This window comes from Bison bison, unplaced genomic scaffold, assembly GCF_000754665.1.
Source record: "Bison bison bison isolate TAMUID 2011002044 unplaced genomic scaffold, Bison_UMD1.0 scf7180017864453, whole genome shotgun sequence".
Taxonomy (NCBI): Eukaryota; Metazoa; Chordata; class Mammalia; order Artiodactyla; family Bovidae; genus Bison; species Bison bison.
Window position 1 is genome coordinate 600,083 of NW_011495015.1, and position 18,510 is coordinate 618,592.

The 18,510-nt window shown below is 38.3% G+C and overlaps 1 protein-coding gene across 3 annotated transcripts in view; it reads left to right on the forward strand.

Annotated features, from left to right (window-relative positions):
- The window catches only part of SPIRE1 (spire-type actin nucleation factor 1), a 145,388-nt gene that overhangs the window by 56,714 nt on the left and 70,164 nt on the right, over positions 1 to 18,510 (forward strand). For all 3 annotated transcript variants that reach the window (XM_010859062.1, XM_010859060.1, XM_010859061.1), the window contains exons 2-3: positions 9,078 to 9,311; positions 17,624 to 17,749. In XM_010859062.1, coding sequence (XP_010857364.1) covers positions 9,183 to 9,311; positions 17,624 to 17,749 — 255 coding nt within the window. In that variant the 5' untranslated portion in view covers positions 9,078 to 9,182. The remainder of the gene's footprint in view (positions 1 to 9,077; positions 9,312 to 17,623; positions 17,750 to 18,510) is intronic.

Here is an 18,510-nt window from a genome sequence, read left to right on the forward strand (position 1 = left end):
AAATGCTTTCAGTTTTTCACCATTGAGGATAATGTTTGCTGTGGATTTGTCATATATAGCTTTTATTATGTTGAGGTATGTTCCTTCTATTCCTGCTTTCTGGAGAGTTTTTATCATAAATGGATGTTGAATTTTGTCAAAGGCTTTCTCTGCATCTATTGAGATAATCATATGGTTTTTATTTTTCAATTTGTTAATGTGGTGTATTACATTGATTGATTTGCGGATATTGAAGAATCCTTGCATCCCTGGGATAAAGCCCACTTGGTCATGGTGTATGATCTTTTTAATGTGTTGTTGGATTCTGATTGCTAGAATTTTGTTAAGCATTTTTGCATTTATGTTCATCAGTGATATTGGCCTGTAGTTTTCTTTTTTTGTGGGATCTTTGTCAGGTTTTGGTATTAGGGTGATGGTGGCCTCATAGAATGAGTTTGGAAGTTTACTTTTCTCTGCAATTTTCTGGAAGAGTTTGAGCAGGATAGGTGTTAGCTCTTCTCTAAATTTTTGGTAGAATTCAGCTGTGAAGCCGTCTGGACCTGGGCTTTTGTTTGCTGGAAGATTTTTGATTACAGTTTCAATTTCCGTGCTTGTGATGGGTCTGTTAAGATTTTCTATTTCTTCCTGGTCGAGTTTTGGAAAGTTGTACTTTGCTAAGAATTTGTCCATTTCTTCCACGTTGTCCATTTTATTGGCATATAATTGTTGATAGTAGTCTCTTATGATCCTTTGTATTTCTGTGTTGTCTGTTGTGATCTCTCCATTTTTGTTTCTAATTTTATTGATTTGAAATTTCTCCCTTTGTTTCTTGATGAGTCTGGCTAATGGTTTGTCAATTTTGTTTATCCTTTCAAAGAACCAGCTTTCGGCTTTGTTGATTTTTGCTATGGTCTCTTTTGTTTCTTTTGCATTTATTTCTGCCCTGATTTTTAAGATTTCTTTCTTTCTACTAACCCTGGGGTTCTTCATTTCTTCCTTTTCTAGTTGCTTTAGGTGTAGAGTTAGGTTATTTATTTGACTTTTTTCTTGTTTCTTGAGGTATGCCTGTATTGCTATGAACTTTCCCCTTAGCTAATATTGTTTTTTGAAGAGCAGAGTTTTTTCTTTTTTTAGCCTCACTGTGTGGATTGTGGGATCACAGTTCCCTGACCAGGGATCGAACCTGTGCCCCCTGCATTGGAAGTGTGAAGTGTTAACTGCAGGACCACCAGGGAAATCCAAAGAGCAGAGTTTTTATTTTATATGAAATCTAGCTTGTTAATTTTCTTCTTTTATGACGAATGAGGTCTTTTCTTCTTTTATGACAAATACATTTTTAAATTAGTTTCAGTTTTTCCAAAAGTCCTAGTAGAGTTTTGGTTGTGATTTTATTGACTTTTTGATCAACGTGAAAGAACTGACATTGTAACAATGTTTAGTCTTTCAATCATGAATTTGGTGTATGTCTCTGCTAGCTTTGATTTTTAATTTCTTTTAGCAATGTTTTATAGTTTTCAGTGTTGGGATGTTGCAAATTTTGATAAGCTGTGCCTTCTAGGGAGTTTGTCTATTCATCTGAAGCTATAAATGCATTAGTTGCTTCCCACAAATTTGTTTGTATGTTTTCATTATCATTAAATATTTTAAAATTGCCCTTGAGATTTCTTCTTTGACTCAAAAGTTTAGAAGTGTGCTATTTAATTTTTTAGTACTTAGTACTTTAGTATAAAATAACTTAGTATAAATTACTTTGTTAGCTGATTTCTGGTTTCATTTCATTGTCAGAAAACATAATTTTTGATATTTCAGTTTTGAAATTTCTTGAGACTTATTTTTTTTCAAACAGCATAGGCTTTGTCTTGGTGAACATTCCAGCTACACTTGAATGATTATTTTATAGTTTTGGATGCAATTAACAAACAGTCATATGTAAAAGTTGGATAAACAGAGCAGGCAAAGATGGTAAGGTTGAAAATAATCAACTCTGGTCAAAGGGCTCTGGGTCTGAAGAATAAGAGTACTGGTAGGATTTGTCAGACACAGGTGGGGAGTGACATGAGTAAAGAAAGGTAAGCAGAAGGAAAGTGAGCAAAGTTATCAGCTCATTGTGGGGTTGTGAACAGAAATGTTCACTGGGCTCAGAATGTAAAAGGCTTAGAATAGCATGTTAATGAATTTATCACCTAGAAACTGCTTAGGAAGTAATATTGAATAGAACGATAACTCTCAGGCACGGATAAATGGACTTTTTTTTTTTTTGCTGCTTTATAAAAGGAAAAAAGCATATCTAGATTTCATGGAAAGATTTTTTTTGAGGAGTGACCCCTTGTAGAGGTCTGACACTTCAAACAAAGGTCACTGTTGGTAATTGTGATCCCTTATCTTTGCATCTTCTTCAGTGTTTTCCTTTCTGTATTTTTCCCATCACCCTTTAAAATGCTTAAGACTTGAAGTCTTCAAAGAAAAAGTAATAGTAATAATAATAATAATAATAAAAACCCTACCTCTGCCCTGTCTTCCTCTCTAGCTGCTACCTTGCATTTCGCTCCTTTTCCTAAACATTTCTGTGTGTGCTGGGTACACATGGCACTGTTTGTTCACACAGTCTGGCCCTTGCTGAGGTCACCGTAGCTTCCTTCTGGAGGAATCCAGCGGTGTTCCCTAAGTCTCTTCTCCCCTATAATCCACATTCCGTGCCAGGACCATGACCTCCTTTTGAAAGTTTTTTCTCGCTCTGATTTTTGTGACTTTCTACTTTCCTCCTTTCTTTCATACTGTTGCTCCTTTACAGTCTAGTCTCTTGATTTCTCATCCTCTGGCCAGTCATTAAATGTTTGGGTCTGCGTTTCTCTTGTAGTTTTTCTCCTTAGACTGTCCCATACACTTTCATGGGAACAACTGATCTTTTTATTTTCTCTATAGTTTTGCCTTTTCCAAAATATCATGTGATTAGAATTTAGCCTTTTCAGATTGTCTTCTTTCAGTTAGTAATCTACTTTAAAGTGTCCTCTATGTCTTTGTAGTTTGACAGCTCATTTCTCTATCTTTGAATAATAGTTGGTTGCATGGATTTATCATAGTTTATCCCTTCACATGATGAAAAACATCTTGGTTGCCTCCAAGTTTTGACAGTTCTGAATAAAGTTACTTTAAACATTTGTGTAGGACTTCCTTGGTGGCTCAACAGTAAAGAATCCACCTGCTAATGCAGGGGACATTGGAGATGCAGGTTCGATCCCTGGGTCAGGAAGATCCGCTGAAGAAGAAAATGGAAACCCACTGTAGTATTCTTGCCTGGGAAATCCCATGGACAGAGGAACCTGGCAGGCTACACTTAATGGGATTGCAGAGTCAGACATGACTTAGTGACTAAACAACAACAAACATTTGTGTAGATTTTTGTGTGGATGTAAGTTTTCAGCTTGAGTAAATATCAAGGAGTGGAATTACTTGATTGTATGGTAGGAGTATGTTCGGCTGTGTGAGCAACTGCCAAAATGTCTTCTATGGTGGCTGAAGCATTGGCATTCCTACCAGCCATTGATGAGAATTCCTGCTGCCCCACATTCTCATCAGCATTTTATGATATCATTGTTTCGGATTTGACGAAGATCATGGCATCTGGTCCCATCACTTCATGGGAAATAGATGGGGAAACGATGGAAACAGTGTCAAACTTTATTTTGGGGGGCTCCAAAATCACTGCAGATGGTGACTGCAGCCATGAAATCAAAAGATGCTTACTCCTTGGAAGAAAAGTTATGACCAACCTAGATAGCATATTGAAAAGCAGAGACATTACTTTGCCAACAAAGGTCCGTCTAGTCAACACTATGGTTTTTTCAGTGGTCATGTATGGATATGAGAGTTGGACTGAAGAAAACGGAGCGCTGAAGAATTGATGCTTTTGAACTGTGGTGTTGGAGAAGCCTCTTGAGAGTCCCTTGGACTGCAAGGAGATCCAACCAGTCCATTCTGAAGGAGATCAGCCCTAGGATTTCTTTGGAAGGAATGATGCTACAGGTGAAACTCCAGTACTTTGGCCACCTCATGGGAAGAGTTGACTCATTGGAAAAGACTCTGATGCTGGGAGAGATTGAGGGCAGGAGGAGAAGGAGATGACAGAGGATGAGATGGCTGGATGGCATCACTGACTTGATGGACGTGAGTCTGAGTGAACTCCGGGAGTTGGTGATGGACAGGGAGGCCTGGCGTGCTGCGACTCATGGGGTCGCAAAGTGTCGGACAAGACTGAGTGACTGAACTGAACTGAACTCAGTAGGTATATAGTGGGATCTTACCATTTTAATTTGTAAATCCCTGATGACATATGATTTTTTTTTACATTATTTTATATATTCTTTTCCATTATGATTTTTCACAAAATATTGAATACATTTCCCTGTGCTATATAGTAGGACTTGTTGTTTATCCATTCTATATATAATAGTTTGCATCGCTAACCCCAAACTCCAAATCCATTCTTCCCACTCTCTCCCTTGGCAACCACAAGTCTGTTCTCTATGGCTGTGAGTCTGTTTTGTAGATAAGTTCATCTGTGTTGTATTTCAGATTTCACATAGAAGTGATATCACACAGTATTTGTCTTTCTGACTTAACTGATTTAATGTGACAATCTCCGAGTTCATCCATGTTGCTGCAAATGGCGTTATTTTGTTCTGTTTCATGGTTGAGTAGTATTGCATTGTATATCTGTACCACATCTTCATCCACTCATCTTTTGATGGACACTTAGGTTATTTCCATGTCTTGGCTATTGTGAATAGTGTTGCATTGAAGATTGGGGTACATGTGTCTTTTTGAATTATAGTTTTGTCCAGATATATGCCCAGGAGTAGGGTTGCTGGGTCACTTGAAAACTCTATTTTTAGCTTTTTGAGGAATTTCCTGATAATTTTCATAGTGGCTACATCAACTTTCATTCCCACCAGCAGTGTAGGAGGATTCCCTTTTCTCCATACCCTCTTGAGCATTTGTTATTTGTACACTATTTAATGATGGCCATCTGAGAGGTGTTAAGTGGCGCCTCATAGTTATGATTTGCTTTTCTCTAATAATTAGTGATGTTGAGCATCTTTTCATGTGCCTTTTGGCTGTCTGTGTGTTTTCCTAGGAGAACTGTCTATGTAGGTTTTCTACCTGTTTTTCTATTGGGCTGTAAGTTATTTTATTGTTGAATTGTATGAGCTGTTTGTGTATTTTGGATATTAAGCCCTTGTTGGTCACATCACTTGCAAATATTTTCTCCCAGTCTGTAGGCTGTCTTTTCATTCTGTTGATGATTTCCTTAGCTATACAAAAGCTTGTAAATTTGGTTAGGTCCCACTTGTTAATTTTTGCTTTTATTTCTGTTGCCTTGGGAGAGTGACCTAAGAAAACATTGGTACAATTTATGATGACACATTATCTTGAGCATCATTTCACATTTTCGTTGCCATTTGTATATCTTCTTTGGTATATCTTCTATTCTGATCACTTGCCCATTTTGTAACTGGGTAATTTTTTTTTCAGGGGGTGGGGTCAGGTTAGATAGCTTGTGGGACTTGAGTTCCCTGACCAGGGAGTGAACCTGACTCATGGGAGTGAACCTGACTTATGGCAGTGAAAGTCCAGAATCCTAATGACTAGACCGCTAGGAAACTCCAGGAGTTATTTTCTGTTTGAGTTTTAAGGTTCTTTGTATATTTGGGATACCAGTCCATTATCACACATATGTTTGGCACATATTTTCTTCCAGCTGTGGCTTGTTGTTTTATTCTTTGAACAGTGCCTTTCATGCAGCAGAATTTGTTAATTATAATGAAGTCTAACATACCAATTTTTTTCTTTCATGGATCATTCCTTGTATCTTTAAAAAAATCATCAAACCCAAAGTCAACTAGATTTTCTCCTATGTTATCTTCTCATTCAATAGTTTTGTATTTTACTTGTGACTTTGTGAAAGGTGTAAGGCCTGAGTCTAGACTCATATTTTTGCATGTGGATGTTGTTGCTCCAGCACCGTTTGAAAAGCCTGTTCTTTTAAATTGCCTTCACTCCTTTGTCAGTGCTCCGTTGAGTATCCTTGGGAGTCTGTTTTGGGCTCTGTATGCTGTTCCATAAATCTCATTGTCTGTTCTTTTGCTAGTACCACCCTGTCTTGATAACTGTGGCATGATGTATTTTAAAAATACTGAAAAGACCCTGATGCTGGGAAAGATTGAAGGCGGGAGGAGAAGGGGATGACAGAGGATGAGATGGTTGGATGGCATCACTGACTCAGTGGACATGAGTTTGAGTAGGCTCTGGGAGTTGGTGATGGACAGTGAAGCCTGATATGCTGCAGTCCATGGGGTTGCAAAGAGTCAGACATGATTGAGTGACTGAACTGACTGACTGAACTTTAAAAATACCTTACTGCCCCACTTCCCAAAACCCTTCAGTGGCCCACTATTACTTGATGAAGATTCAGGCTTCCCTGGTAGCTCACATGGTAGAGTCTGCCTGCGGTGCGGGTGACCCAGGTTCAATCCCTAGGTGGGGAAGATCCCCTGGAGAAGGAAACGGCAACCCACTCCAGTATTCTTGCCTGGAAAATCCCAGGGATGGAGGAGCCTGGCAGGCTACAGTCCAGGGGGTCACAAAGAGTTGGACACGATTGAGGGACTTCACTTGCACTTTCCTTTCAGACCTGTCAGGTAGCCTTTGAGGCCTCAATGTGATTTGTGAATATATTCCCACCTCACAAAACTCATCCTAACTGTCCTCTTGTCATTAGAAGTAAACACTTTGTTTTTTCTTCAGTCACTCATTCCATGCTCTTTCTTATCTCTAGGTCTTCATACTCACTGTTTTCCTATCTTTGGAATTCTTTTCTAACCCCCTTCTTCTTGTGGTTAACTCTACTTAAATTCATTTTCTTAACAAAGGCTTCCCTGATTTTTGGACTAGTTAGGGCTCCCTATTAAATTATGCTCTCATAACACCCTTCCCTTCTTTATTATAATGTATAGCATAGTCATTTAGCTTATTAATTATCTGTTTTCCCTAGGACAAAACCTTTATGAAGGCCACAGGTCTCTTCTCATCTGTTTCTTTGTTGGCACATACACTTGATTCTTAGTAAATATCTGTGGACTGAATTCATGAGTGAAAGGAAGGGTGCTTAGTATAGTGGATATTAGCTAGATTAATAGAAAAGTATGCTTTGGGGGGATAAATTTTACTAGATAAGAGAGTACTACAGTTAGTATTTAGATATTGCAGCAAGAAAGTGTAGTAAGTCTTTTATAGTATTTTTGTGAACAAGATGGAGAAATGTCAGGTTGATATTTATACAGGTAGATTATAATCAGTGTCAACATGGAAAAAACGTCTCTAATTTTCTCAAGGGGTTGTTAGTTGGAGCTCTCCTACTTAATACTTAAATCACTTTTGGACATGACTTAGCTACTGAACAACCACCACAAGTTTTGGAAAATGAATTTCTAAAATTAGTATAAGTAAGTATATATGTAGGCAAGTTGATGTGTCCAGGTACTTTTATGTTTCAGTTGTCTTTTGAGTGCTCGTCTGTTATCACCAGCTCCAGGCTGTGTAGAACTAGGTAGATGCTTCTCTAGCACAAGGCTAGAAGTTTCTGGAATCTGTGAAAGTGATGAGTCAGCTACTATACATGTCAGTCTAATAATGCCCAGCCTTGTTATGTTGTGTTTCTGAGAGGTTGGATTACATATAGTACTGTGTCATGGTTCAGGTTTAAATCAGGAAAGGTAATAGATTTGGGACATTGAAACCAGGTGCACGTAGTTTATCCTGGAGCTGGGAGACCCTGCAGAATGTTTTAGGACATCCTTTCCAAGGCCCTGACTGCAAACAGAAAAGAAGCACAAAGCCTGGTGGACTCTGGATTTTGAAGGCACATATTCCTCGAAGTGTGTTGTATTACTCTAGCCCATTTACTGAAGGACCCAGAAAGCTGCTAGTTCGGAGTAGGACCCGGGACAGGGAGAGCTCCTCCACAAATGCAGCTGCCAGGCTGGCTCCTCTGCTGCACGGGCCACCTGACCCCACAGATGTGTTGGTGCTTGCGGTGTCAGTGGCAGAGAGGGCTACAGTCTGAGCCTTGGGCAGCCCTGCAGGTGAGTCGCAGTGCAGGCCCTAGGGTTCTGGAGCAGAGCCCTGCAGCTCTTTGTGGAGAGCTCCTTTCCTTTTGGTAGCTCTAGATCTGATGCTGGGCCACAGTCAATACTGAACACTCAATGGTGGGCCACCAGTTTACCTGAGTCCTGAGCGGCCCATCATAAACTGGGGGTTATTGACCCTTCTAGCCATGAGTTTGGGTTTGTACAGAGGCATCCCATCATCCAATGGAAGCATTTTGCACGTGCTTGGCCCAGGTTGGCCCTGGAGGCATCACCAAGTGCGTGCTGCTGAGCCACTCTGTCTTTCCAGCCTGTACCTGTTGCCTTGGGGGAGTTCTCCAATCAGTTGACAGAAGACTCCAGCCTGATTTACAGATGGTTCCGCCTGATGCGCAGGCAGCACCTTAAGGTGGAAGTTGCGGCACTGCCAGCCCCTGTCAGAAGGACATGGCTGTAAATAGATTTGTTTGTTTAAGCTTAAGTTAGCTGCTACCAGTCACTGAGTTTTCAGTCTCAGATCCTTGATATGTCTATGAAATCCCTAATTAGATAAGTGTTGTCATAACAGTTTTGAATGGATATGTTTTTCGGTAACTCTGTCTATTCTGAAAAAATATGGTTTGAAAATATGGAAAATCAACCTGGTTGGTATTGCTGGTATTTTATATAGATGGAAAATATAGATTCTAGTGTTTAACATAAATCTAAGAAAACATGAAAAGACTTTGTGTATGTGTTACATACTGGTTTGAAGAAATTATACAAATAATTTCCATCTGAGATTTTTTAAAAAAACACAGGTGAGACTTCTTAAGCTCCTCAAATTTAATGTGTCACATTTCTGAAATGGAATAGATTAGACGTAGCTTAAATATCGTACTGAATATTTTATGCCTTACAGTTCTATAAAGCTGTTCAGTTGTCTCTATTAACCGCCTTCCTTAATGTTCCTAGGTTATAGAATCTTTGGGAATTATTATTTATAAGGCACTGGACTATGGCTTGAAGGAGAATGAAGAAAGGGAGTTAAGCCCCCCACTGGAGCAGCTCATTGATCGCATGGCCAACACGGTAGAGGCTGACGGCAGCAATGACGAGGGCTACGAGGCTGCGGATGAGGGTCTGGAGGAGGAGGATGACGTAAAGAGGAAGGTCTCAGCCATCCGGTCCTATAGAGATGTCATGAAGGTGAAGTTTACAGCAGTATCTCTTTCTTTCAAGAGTTGTTATTTCACTTTAAAAAATTGATTAGCATTTGATAATAGTTCCTAGACTTTCAGCTTTCAATAAAATACATTGTTGTTGTTATTTACTCACTAAGTTGTCTTCAGCTCTTTGCAGCCCCTTGGACTGCAGCATGCCAGGCTTCCTTGTCCTTCACCATGTCCCAGAGTTTGCTCAGTTTCATGTCCTTAATGAAATGCATAAGGGTGTTCTAATTTCATTCTTTTACATGTAGCTGTCTAGTTTTCCTCCTACCATTTATTGAAGAGGCTGTTTTTTCTCCATGGTGTATTCTTGCCTCCTTTGTCATAGATTAGTTGACCATAGGTGTGTGAGTTTGCCTCTGGGCTTTCTTTCCTGTTCCACTGATGTGTGTCTGTTTTTGTGCCAGTGTCCTACTGTTTCGATTACTGTAGCTTTGTAGTACAGTCAAAGCTCCTGAAATCAAGGAGCCTAATTCCTCTAGCTCTGTCTTTGTTGCTTTTCTTTTTTTCTCCCCACAAAATCGCTGTGGCTTTTTGGGGCCTTTTGTGTTTCCATACAGATATTAAAATTTTTTGTTCTAGTTCTGAAAAAGTGAAGTGAAAATCTCTCAGTCGTGTCCAACTCTCTGCGACCCTGTGGATTATACAGCCCATGGAATTCTCCAGGCCATAATACTGGAGTGGGTAGCCTTTCTCTTTTTCAGTGGATCTTCCCAACCCAGGGATCGAACCCAGGTCTTCCATATTGCAGGTGGATTCTTTACCAACTGAACTACCAGGAAAGTTCTGAAAAAGGCTATTGGTAATTTCATGGGGATTACATTGAATCTATAGATTAGAACAGTCTTTAATACCATACATAGAAACAAACTCAAACTGGATTAAAGACCTAAATGTAAGTCTGGGTACTATAAAACTTTTCAAGGAAAACATAGGCAGAATACTCTCTGCCTGTCTTTTTGCTCCACCTCCTAGAGTAATGAAAATAAAAATGAACTGTGGATATATTTGAGATAATCAGGAAAATTTGACCTTTTACTCTATAGTTGACGATATTAGGAATTATTCATATTTTTAGATATTATAATAGAATTGTGAGTGTATTTTTTAAAAACTCATTTAATGAGTGTATGCTGAAATATCTACATGTGAAATTCAGATGTCTGAAATTTGCTATAAAATTATCCTGGAGGGTGAGGCTTAAGTGGATGAGGATGTAGATAAAGTAAGATGGCCATGAATTGGTCATTGCTAAATTGGGTGATGGATGGTAATTCATTATACTGTCCACCTCATTTTGTGCATGTTCAAATTTTTCCACACAGTAATACTATTAGAAATTTTTCAAAGAGGTCAGTTTTTTAAGCTCAGATATAATTGATGTATAACATTATATTAGTTTCAACTGTACAAGGTAATGATTCCTTGTTTGTATAAATTGCAAAATGATCACCACAATAAGTTAACATCCATCACTACACATGATTACAGATTTTTTGCTTGTGATGAGAACTTTTAAGCTCTATCTTTCAGCAACTTTCAAATATTCAGTACAGTATTGTTAACCTTAGTTGCCATGCTGTACATTACATTCCTAGGACTGACTGACTTTATAACTGGAAGTTTGTACCTTTTGACTACCTTCAGCTATTCCACTCTGTACCCCACAAGCCCCAATCACTGGCATCACCAGTCTGTTCTCTGTACAAGGAGATGATTTTTAAAATGAAATGTTACATAGATACAAGGAGATGTGTATCACAGCATTAATTATACTGTTTTGAAACTGGAAATAAATGACTTCCAGAAAAATGGTATATCAGCTCATAGATTATCATATGGTCTTTAAAATTATAATCATGTAGGTTAAGTAGCAGTGTGGGAAATTTTTAATAAATGGAGAAAAGACCACAAAGTTCTGCATGTACTGACTGGTGTATATATAAAGGAAAGACTGTGTACGCAGACATAGAGAACAAACTTGTGGACACAAGTCTGTAGAATTTCCACTCCTCCACAAGCGTCACTTGTTTGGTAACTGTAGAGGTCATTTGGGGCATGCTGCCTGTATGCTGTGTTCTGAGTGTTTCATCACTTGAAGAATATTGCTTCTTTTAGTGTAAGAACATTACTTCCTTTAGTGTAACTCATTCTGCAGTTAGACTGCCTGGGTTCACTTCCAATTCTGCTGGCTAGGTGTATGGCTTAGGTAAATCCTTAGCTATTGTAAATCTCTATTTCTTAATCTCTAAATTGGGTTGACATAAGAATTAGATGTGCTGATGCATATAAACACAAAGAATAAAATAATTATCAGGTAATTCATTGAAACTGAAATAATCACTGGGGTTATTTTTCCTCTAAGGGATTATTTCTCATCTGTCTCAGTAGAAACTTCATGAAATTTCATTGGCTTTAAAAAAAAATTTTTTTGTACATTAAAAAATTGTGGTAAAATACACATAACAAAGTTTACAATTCACAATTTAGTGCTATTAAATAATTCACGATACTATCCAGCTATCAGCACTATCTCAGTCCAAAGCCTATTCTTTATCCCAGATGGAAACCTATCCCTTCTCCTTCAGCCCATGGCAGCCACTGATCAGCTTTCTGTCTCGTGGATTTATGTATTCTGGTATTTCATATAAATGGAATCATATGGTATATGACTTTTGGTGTCTAGCTTCTTGGACTGAGTGTAATGTTTTTAAGGTTCACCCGTGTCGTAGCATGTGTCAGTACCTTTTTCCTTTTTGTGGGTTAATAAGATTCCATTTTGTGAATATACCACAGTTTGTTTATCCACTCCTCAGCTAGGAATATTTGAATTGTTTTCACCTTTTTTTTGGCTGCTGTGAATGGTGCTGGTATGAACATTTGTGTTTCAGTTTTTGTTTGAATACCTACTTTAAATTCTTTTGGAAATACACCTCAGGAACGGAATTGCTGGATCACATGGTAATTCTGTCTTTAACTTTTTGAAAAACCATCAAGCTATTTTCCACAGTGGCCTCACCATTTTCATTTCTACTAGCAATATACAAGGGTTCCAATTTCTCCACATTCTTGCTAACACTTACTTTCCATTTTCTCTTTGCTTTTATAGCCATCCTAGTGGATGTGAGTGGTATCTAATTGTGGTTTTGATTTGCATTTTCTTAATGACTCATGATGGTGAGCATCTTTTTATTTGCTTTTTGGCCATTTGTCTATCTTCTTTGGAAGAATGTCTATTCAGGTCCGTTTTTAAATTAGGTTGTTTATCTTTTGTTGAGTTTAAGAGTTCTTTATGCATTCTGAATAGTAGATCCTTATTAGATATATGATTTGCAAATATTGTCTCTGATTCTGTGGATTGTCTTTTCATGCTCTTGATAGAATTCTTTGATGTACAGTTTTTTTTTTAATTAGAGGATAATTGTTTTCACAAAGTAGTATTGGTTTCTGCTCTACAATAACGTGAATCAGCCAGAAGTATACATATATCCAGGTTAGGCATTACTCTGCCAACGAAGGTCCATATAGTCAAGGCCATGGTCTTCCCAGTGGTCACATACGGTTGTGAGAGCTGGACTGTAAAGAAGGCAGAACACCAAAGAATTGATGCCTTCGAACTGTGGTGCTGGAGAACACTTTTGAAAGTCTCTTGGACAGCAAGGAGATCAAACCAGTGAATATTAAGGGAGATCAACCCTGAATATTCACTGGAGGGACTGATGCTGAAGCTGAAGTTCCAGTATTTTGGTCCCTGATGTGAACAGATGACTCATTGGAAAAGTCCCTGATGCTGGGAAAGAGCAAGGGCAGAAGGATAAGAGGGCATCAGAGGATGAGATGGCTGGACGGTATCACTGATGCAGTGAACATGAACTTGGGCAAATTCTGAGAGATGGTGAGGGACAGGGAAGCCTGGCATGCTGCAGTCCATGGGGTTGCATAAAGTTGGACCTGACTGGGCAACTGAACAGCATACATATATCCCCTCCTTCTTGAACCTCCCCACCTCTTCCCACCCCTCTAGGTTGTCATAGAGCACTGAGTTGAGTCCCTCTGGTACATAACAAGTTCCCAATAGCTGTTTTACATAGGATAATATAAATGTTTCTGTGCTGTTCTCTCAATCCATCCCACCCTCTCCTTCCCCCACTGTGTCTACAAGTCTGTTCTCTATGTCTGTGTCTCTACTGCTGTCCTGCAGATAGATTCATCTGTACCATTTTTCTAGATTCCACACACACACATAGATATATATATATGTCAATATACAATATTTGTTTTTCTGACTTACTCCACTCTGTGTACAGTCTCTAGGTTAATACACCTCAGTTAACCTGCCTCAAATTCATTCCTTTTTATGGCCAGGTAATATTCAATTGTATGTATGCACCACAACTTCTTTATCCATTCATCTGTTGATGGACATTTAGGTCACTTCCATGTCCTGGCTATTGTATATAGAGCTGCAGGGAACGTTGGGATACATGTGTCTTTTTGAATTTTGATTTTCTCAGGGTATGTGCTCGGTAGTGGGATTGCTGGGTCATATGGTAGTTTTATTCCTAGCTTTTTAAGGAATCTCCATACTGTTCTCTATAGTAGCTGTACGAATTTACATTCCCACCAATAGTGCAAGAGGGTTCCCTTTTCTCTCCAGCATTTATTGTTTGTAGATTTTTTGATGATGGCATTTTTGACTAGTGTACAATTTTCACTTTGAAGTCTAATCATTTACAGCTGTACCTTGGGGGTATTGCAGGTTTAGCTCGAGACCATTGCAACAAAGCAAAGGTTGCAGTAAAGTGAGTTACATGAATATTTTGGTTTCCCATTGCATATAAAAGTTAGGTTTATACTATACTATAGTCTATTATGGGAGAAGGCAATGGCACCCCACTCCAGTACTGTTGCCCGGAAAATCCATGGATGGAGGAGCCTGGTAGACTGCAGTCCATGGGGTCGCTAAGAGTCAGACACGACTGAGTGACTTCACTTTCACTTTCCACTTTCATGCATTGGAGAAGGAAATGGCAACCCACTCCAGTGTTCTTGCCTGGAGAATCCCATGGACGGAGAAGCCTGGTAGGCTGCAGTACATGGGGTCGCACAGAGTCGGACACAACTGAAGCGACTTGGCAGCGGCAGCATAGTCTATTTTAAAGTGTATAATAGCATTATATCTAAAAAACAATATATACTTTAAAATGTAAAACAAAATACCAGTTACAATAGTAACAGCAAAGATCACTGATCACATTACCACAACAAATAATAATAAAATAGTAAAAATAAAATAATAAAATAAAGTAAATCATAAAATAATGATAAGAAAAAGTTTGAAATATTGCAAGAATTATTAAAATGTGCCACAGAGACAAGAAGTGAACAAGTGCTGCTGGAATAATAGCACTGATAAACTTGCCTAATGCACAGGGTCACTACAAACCTTTAGTTTGTAAAAAACACACTATCTGCAATGCATAATATAGTGCTATAGTAAAGTAAGATATGCTGTATCTAGTGCTTTTGGTATCATGTCTTAAAAACTGCTACTAAGTTCATGACCATGAAGGTTCACCCCTATGAAGGTTCACTTCACCTTTGAAGAGTTTGAGTTTTGACTCTTAAATGTAGGTCACTGATCCATTTTGAGTTAATATTTCATAATGTATGGTGTGACGTAGGGGTACAACTTTTTTTTCCCCCCCATGTGGATATCCACTTTTCCAAGCATCATTTGTTGAAGAGACTATTCTTTCCCTCCATAATGGTCTGGGCACTTTCATCAAAAATCAATCAACCATAGATATATGGGTTTATTTCTGGACTCTCAGTTCTGTGTCATTAATCTATGTTTGTTGTTCTGCAAGCACCACTTTGTTTTGATTACTATAACTTTGAGGTAAGTTTTAAAATTTGGAAGCTGGAGTCTCTAGCTCTCTTCAAGATTGTGTCAGCTATTTGGGGCCCTTGCAATTTCACGTGAATTTTAGGATCAGCTTTTCTATTTCTTCAAAAAGGCCTTTGGGATTTAGTTAGGAATTGCATTCAATCTGTAGATCATTTTGTATAGTATTATTATCTTAACTCAAGAGAAGACTCTTGAGAGTTTCTTGGACTGCAAGGAGAGCAAACCAGTCAATCCTAAAGGAAATCAACCCTGAATATTTATTGGAAGGACTGATGCTGAAGCTGAAGCTCCAGTATTTTAGCCAACTGATGCAAAGAGCCCATTCATTGGAAAAGACCCTGATGCTTGAAAAGATTGAAGGCAGGAGGAGAAGGGGACGACAGAGGATGAGATGGTTGGATGGCATCACCAACTCAATGGACATGAGTTTGAGCAAGCTCTGGGAAATGGTGGACAGAGAAGCCTAGAGTGCTGCAGTCCATGAGAGAAGAGTCGGACACGACTGAGTGACTGAACAACAACCATCTTAACAATATTAAGCCTTCCAACCCATGAATACAGGATGTCTGTCCATTTTTTTGTCTTCTTTAATTTCTGTCAGCAATACTTTATAGTTTTCAGTGTGTAAGTCTCACACCTCCTTGGTTAAATTTATTCCTTAGTATAATTATTATTTTTTTTACTATTGAAAAAATGGAAATAGAATGTTTTTGTGTTGATCATGTATCCCCCAACTTTGCTAAAATTTCTTAGTGCTAATAATTTTTGTGGATTATTTACATATACAATTATATCATATACAGTAAAAAGATTTTAGACTTTTACACCAGGTTTTCTAAGTTGCAGGGTACAACCTGATAGTGGGTTGTGAAATCAGTTGATTGTTTAAGTTTCATTTTGTAAAATGTTTGTGTATAAAACATACACTTATGCATATGTTTGAATCCTTATGCATAGTAAGGATGCATAAGTAAGAAATCCATAGCATTTCTTACTATGAATTACAGTAAAAAATGTTATGCCATATTTCACAGCATGTAATTGGAGTATAAAATTGTGGAACTAGTGAAAGATGGAAGTCCTAACAGTTGCCTTTCATCACCTTGGAAATGATAATTTTATGTGAGAAGCTCTTTTCTGCATATAAAAATAATTGAGCAGAAAATACACTCTGTTCATTGGTTGCTCTGTGAATAATTAAACTTGTGCGATTTTGCTCTCATGCTCCCATTGCATCAGTTCTTAGCCTGTTTGTGAAGAAGGTTTGTTGCTGACATACTTGCTGAAATATTTTCCTGAGAATGTATTTTATTAAAGATAGTAATATATTAAATTGCATACAATACTTATTACAAATGAAAAGTAACAGAAAGCCACATTATGAAGGATATTACAAGCTACAAAGATATCTCTTACTCTCCAAAAGATACAAGTTACTAAATAAATATATATTAATGTCAAGCATATGGTAAAGAATAAGGGAGAACTTACAATTTTTAATGCAAATACATTAAAACATAACTACTGTACACAGATGCAAAATTATTATAGAAAGATAAAATTATCCTAATGCATTATAGTCTTGACAGGACGTGCCTTACAATATAGTAAATTGTTTGATTTTTCTAAATTGCTGTGCATGGCATTAAATTGCATCTTTGACCCAGAAGTAGTTATGGGCTGTGTACTGTTGATGACATCAGGACTGGAGGTGTCACAGTTGCCCTCCGCCCTCTTTCCACCACTGCCCATCTAATGATGAGGCATCTTCCCAGTAGTCCACATGTCTTCTTGGCATTCTTACTACCAAATTATACAACTCCGCGTGTTTTGGCATGAGCTTGGGCTTCAGAATCAAGTATGACTGTGTTGAATCCTCCTCCCTTACGTTAACTTTATGACCGTGGACAAGTCACTAGCTTCCTCTGAAGCCTCAGTTTCATTGCTGTAAAGTGGTGCTAATTCAGGGCTACATGGAAGAGTAAATGATGTTATGCTGTGTATATAATATGCAAATATAGGACCTGGTGTGGTAAATAATAAATGGTAGCTATTAAAATACCTGAGTTATTATCAGTACTCTGTAAGAGGTCATCCCTCTTCTATTCCCAGGCCACACTTTTACACATGTGCTGTCATTGTCAAGTAGAAGCTAATTCTGGAAGCTCACCTGTGCTGGGGGATTGTTAGTCACAAACCTCTTTCTGTATAATTGTGTGGACTTCCCTGGTGGTCTTGTTGTGCATTCAGCTTTGGGTCATGGTAATCATGGGGTTGCCTTGCCATGTGATATGAAAATGGGCACTACCAGGTTTGTCTGCATTTCAGGTACCTTAAAACCACAGATAATAAGCAGGCACCATTGTTTTCCTCTTCTGTAGTTGTGTGCTGCTCATCTCCCGACTGAAGCAGAGGCACCAAATCATTTCCAGGCAGTATGTCGTGCACTGTTTGCAGAGACGATGGAGCTGCATACATTTCTGACCAAAATCAAGAGTGCGAAGGAGGTGAGTGCTGCTGCTCCCTATTTCGGGCATTGTGAAAGACAGACCTGATTTCCAACATTGCCCATCATGTCATTTAAAGTATTTATCTCTATCCTTCTGATGAGTGCTGAAAATTATTCAGGAAAGAAGCAACTTAGGCAAAATGAAATCTGTTCCTTAAAATGTTACCATGTGAATCCATGTGATAAAACAGATTTTCATAAAGCTTCCTTACAAATGGAAAATAAATATTGCTGAACTGGTTGAATCAGTTTCCCATATGACTTGATTTTTTTTTTTAACTCTTTCTGCCTCTCTTTTTTCCATTTTAAAGCATGTTAGCGTGTCTTTGAGGAAGGGATACGGACTCGGAAAGGAAGATGCACTTCTGGTAATTTAACTTACATAGTAGATGTGATTAGATATTTAATGCAGGAGATGTGAATTAAGATAATCCAGAGTCTCATGTTAGCTATTTTATTATTTATCATTGTCTATAAGTTAAAAATACTATGTGTGGAGTCCAGAGAGAATCACACTCGTTTATTTACAAGGTGAATTGCCATATTTTACATCCCACAGACACAGTTGTGAAGATTCTTGAGGTCTGGGTAAGGCACCTGGCACATAGTAAGAGCTTAGTATATGATCAGTGGTAGTTATCGTTTCTTTTATGACTAAAGTATGGAGTTTATCTGAGACACTAGTTTAAAACTCACAATGACACACAGCTTGGGGAGAGACACATATGAGATTTGTAAGGGAAGAAGGACAATACTAAC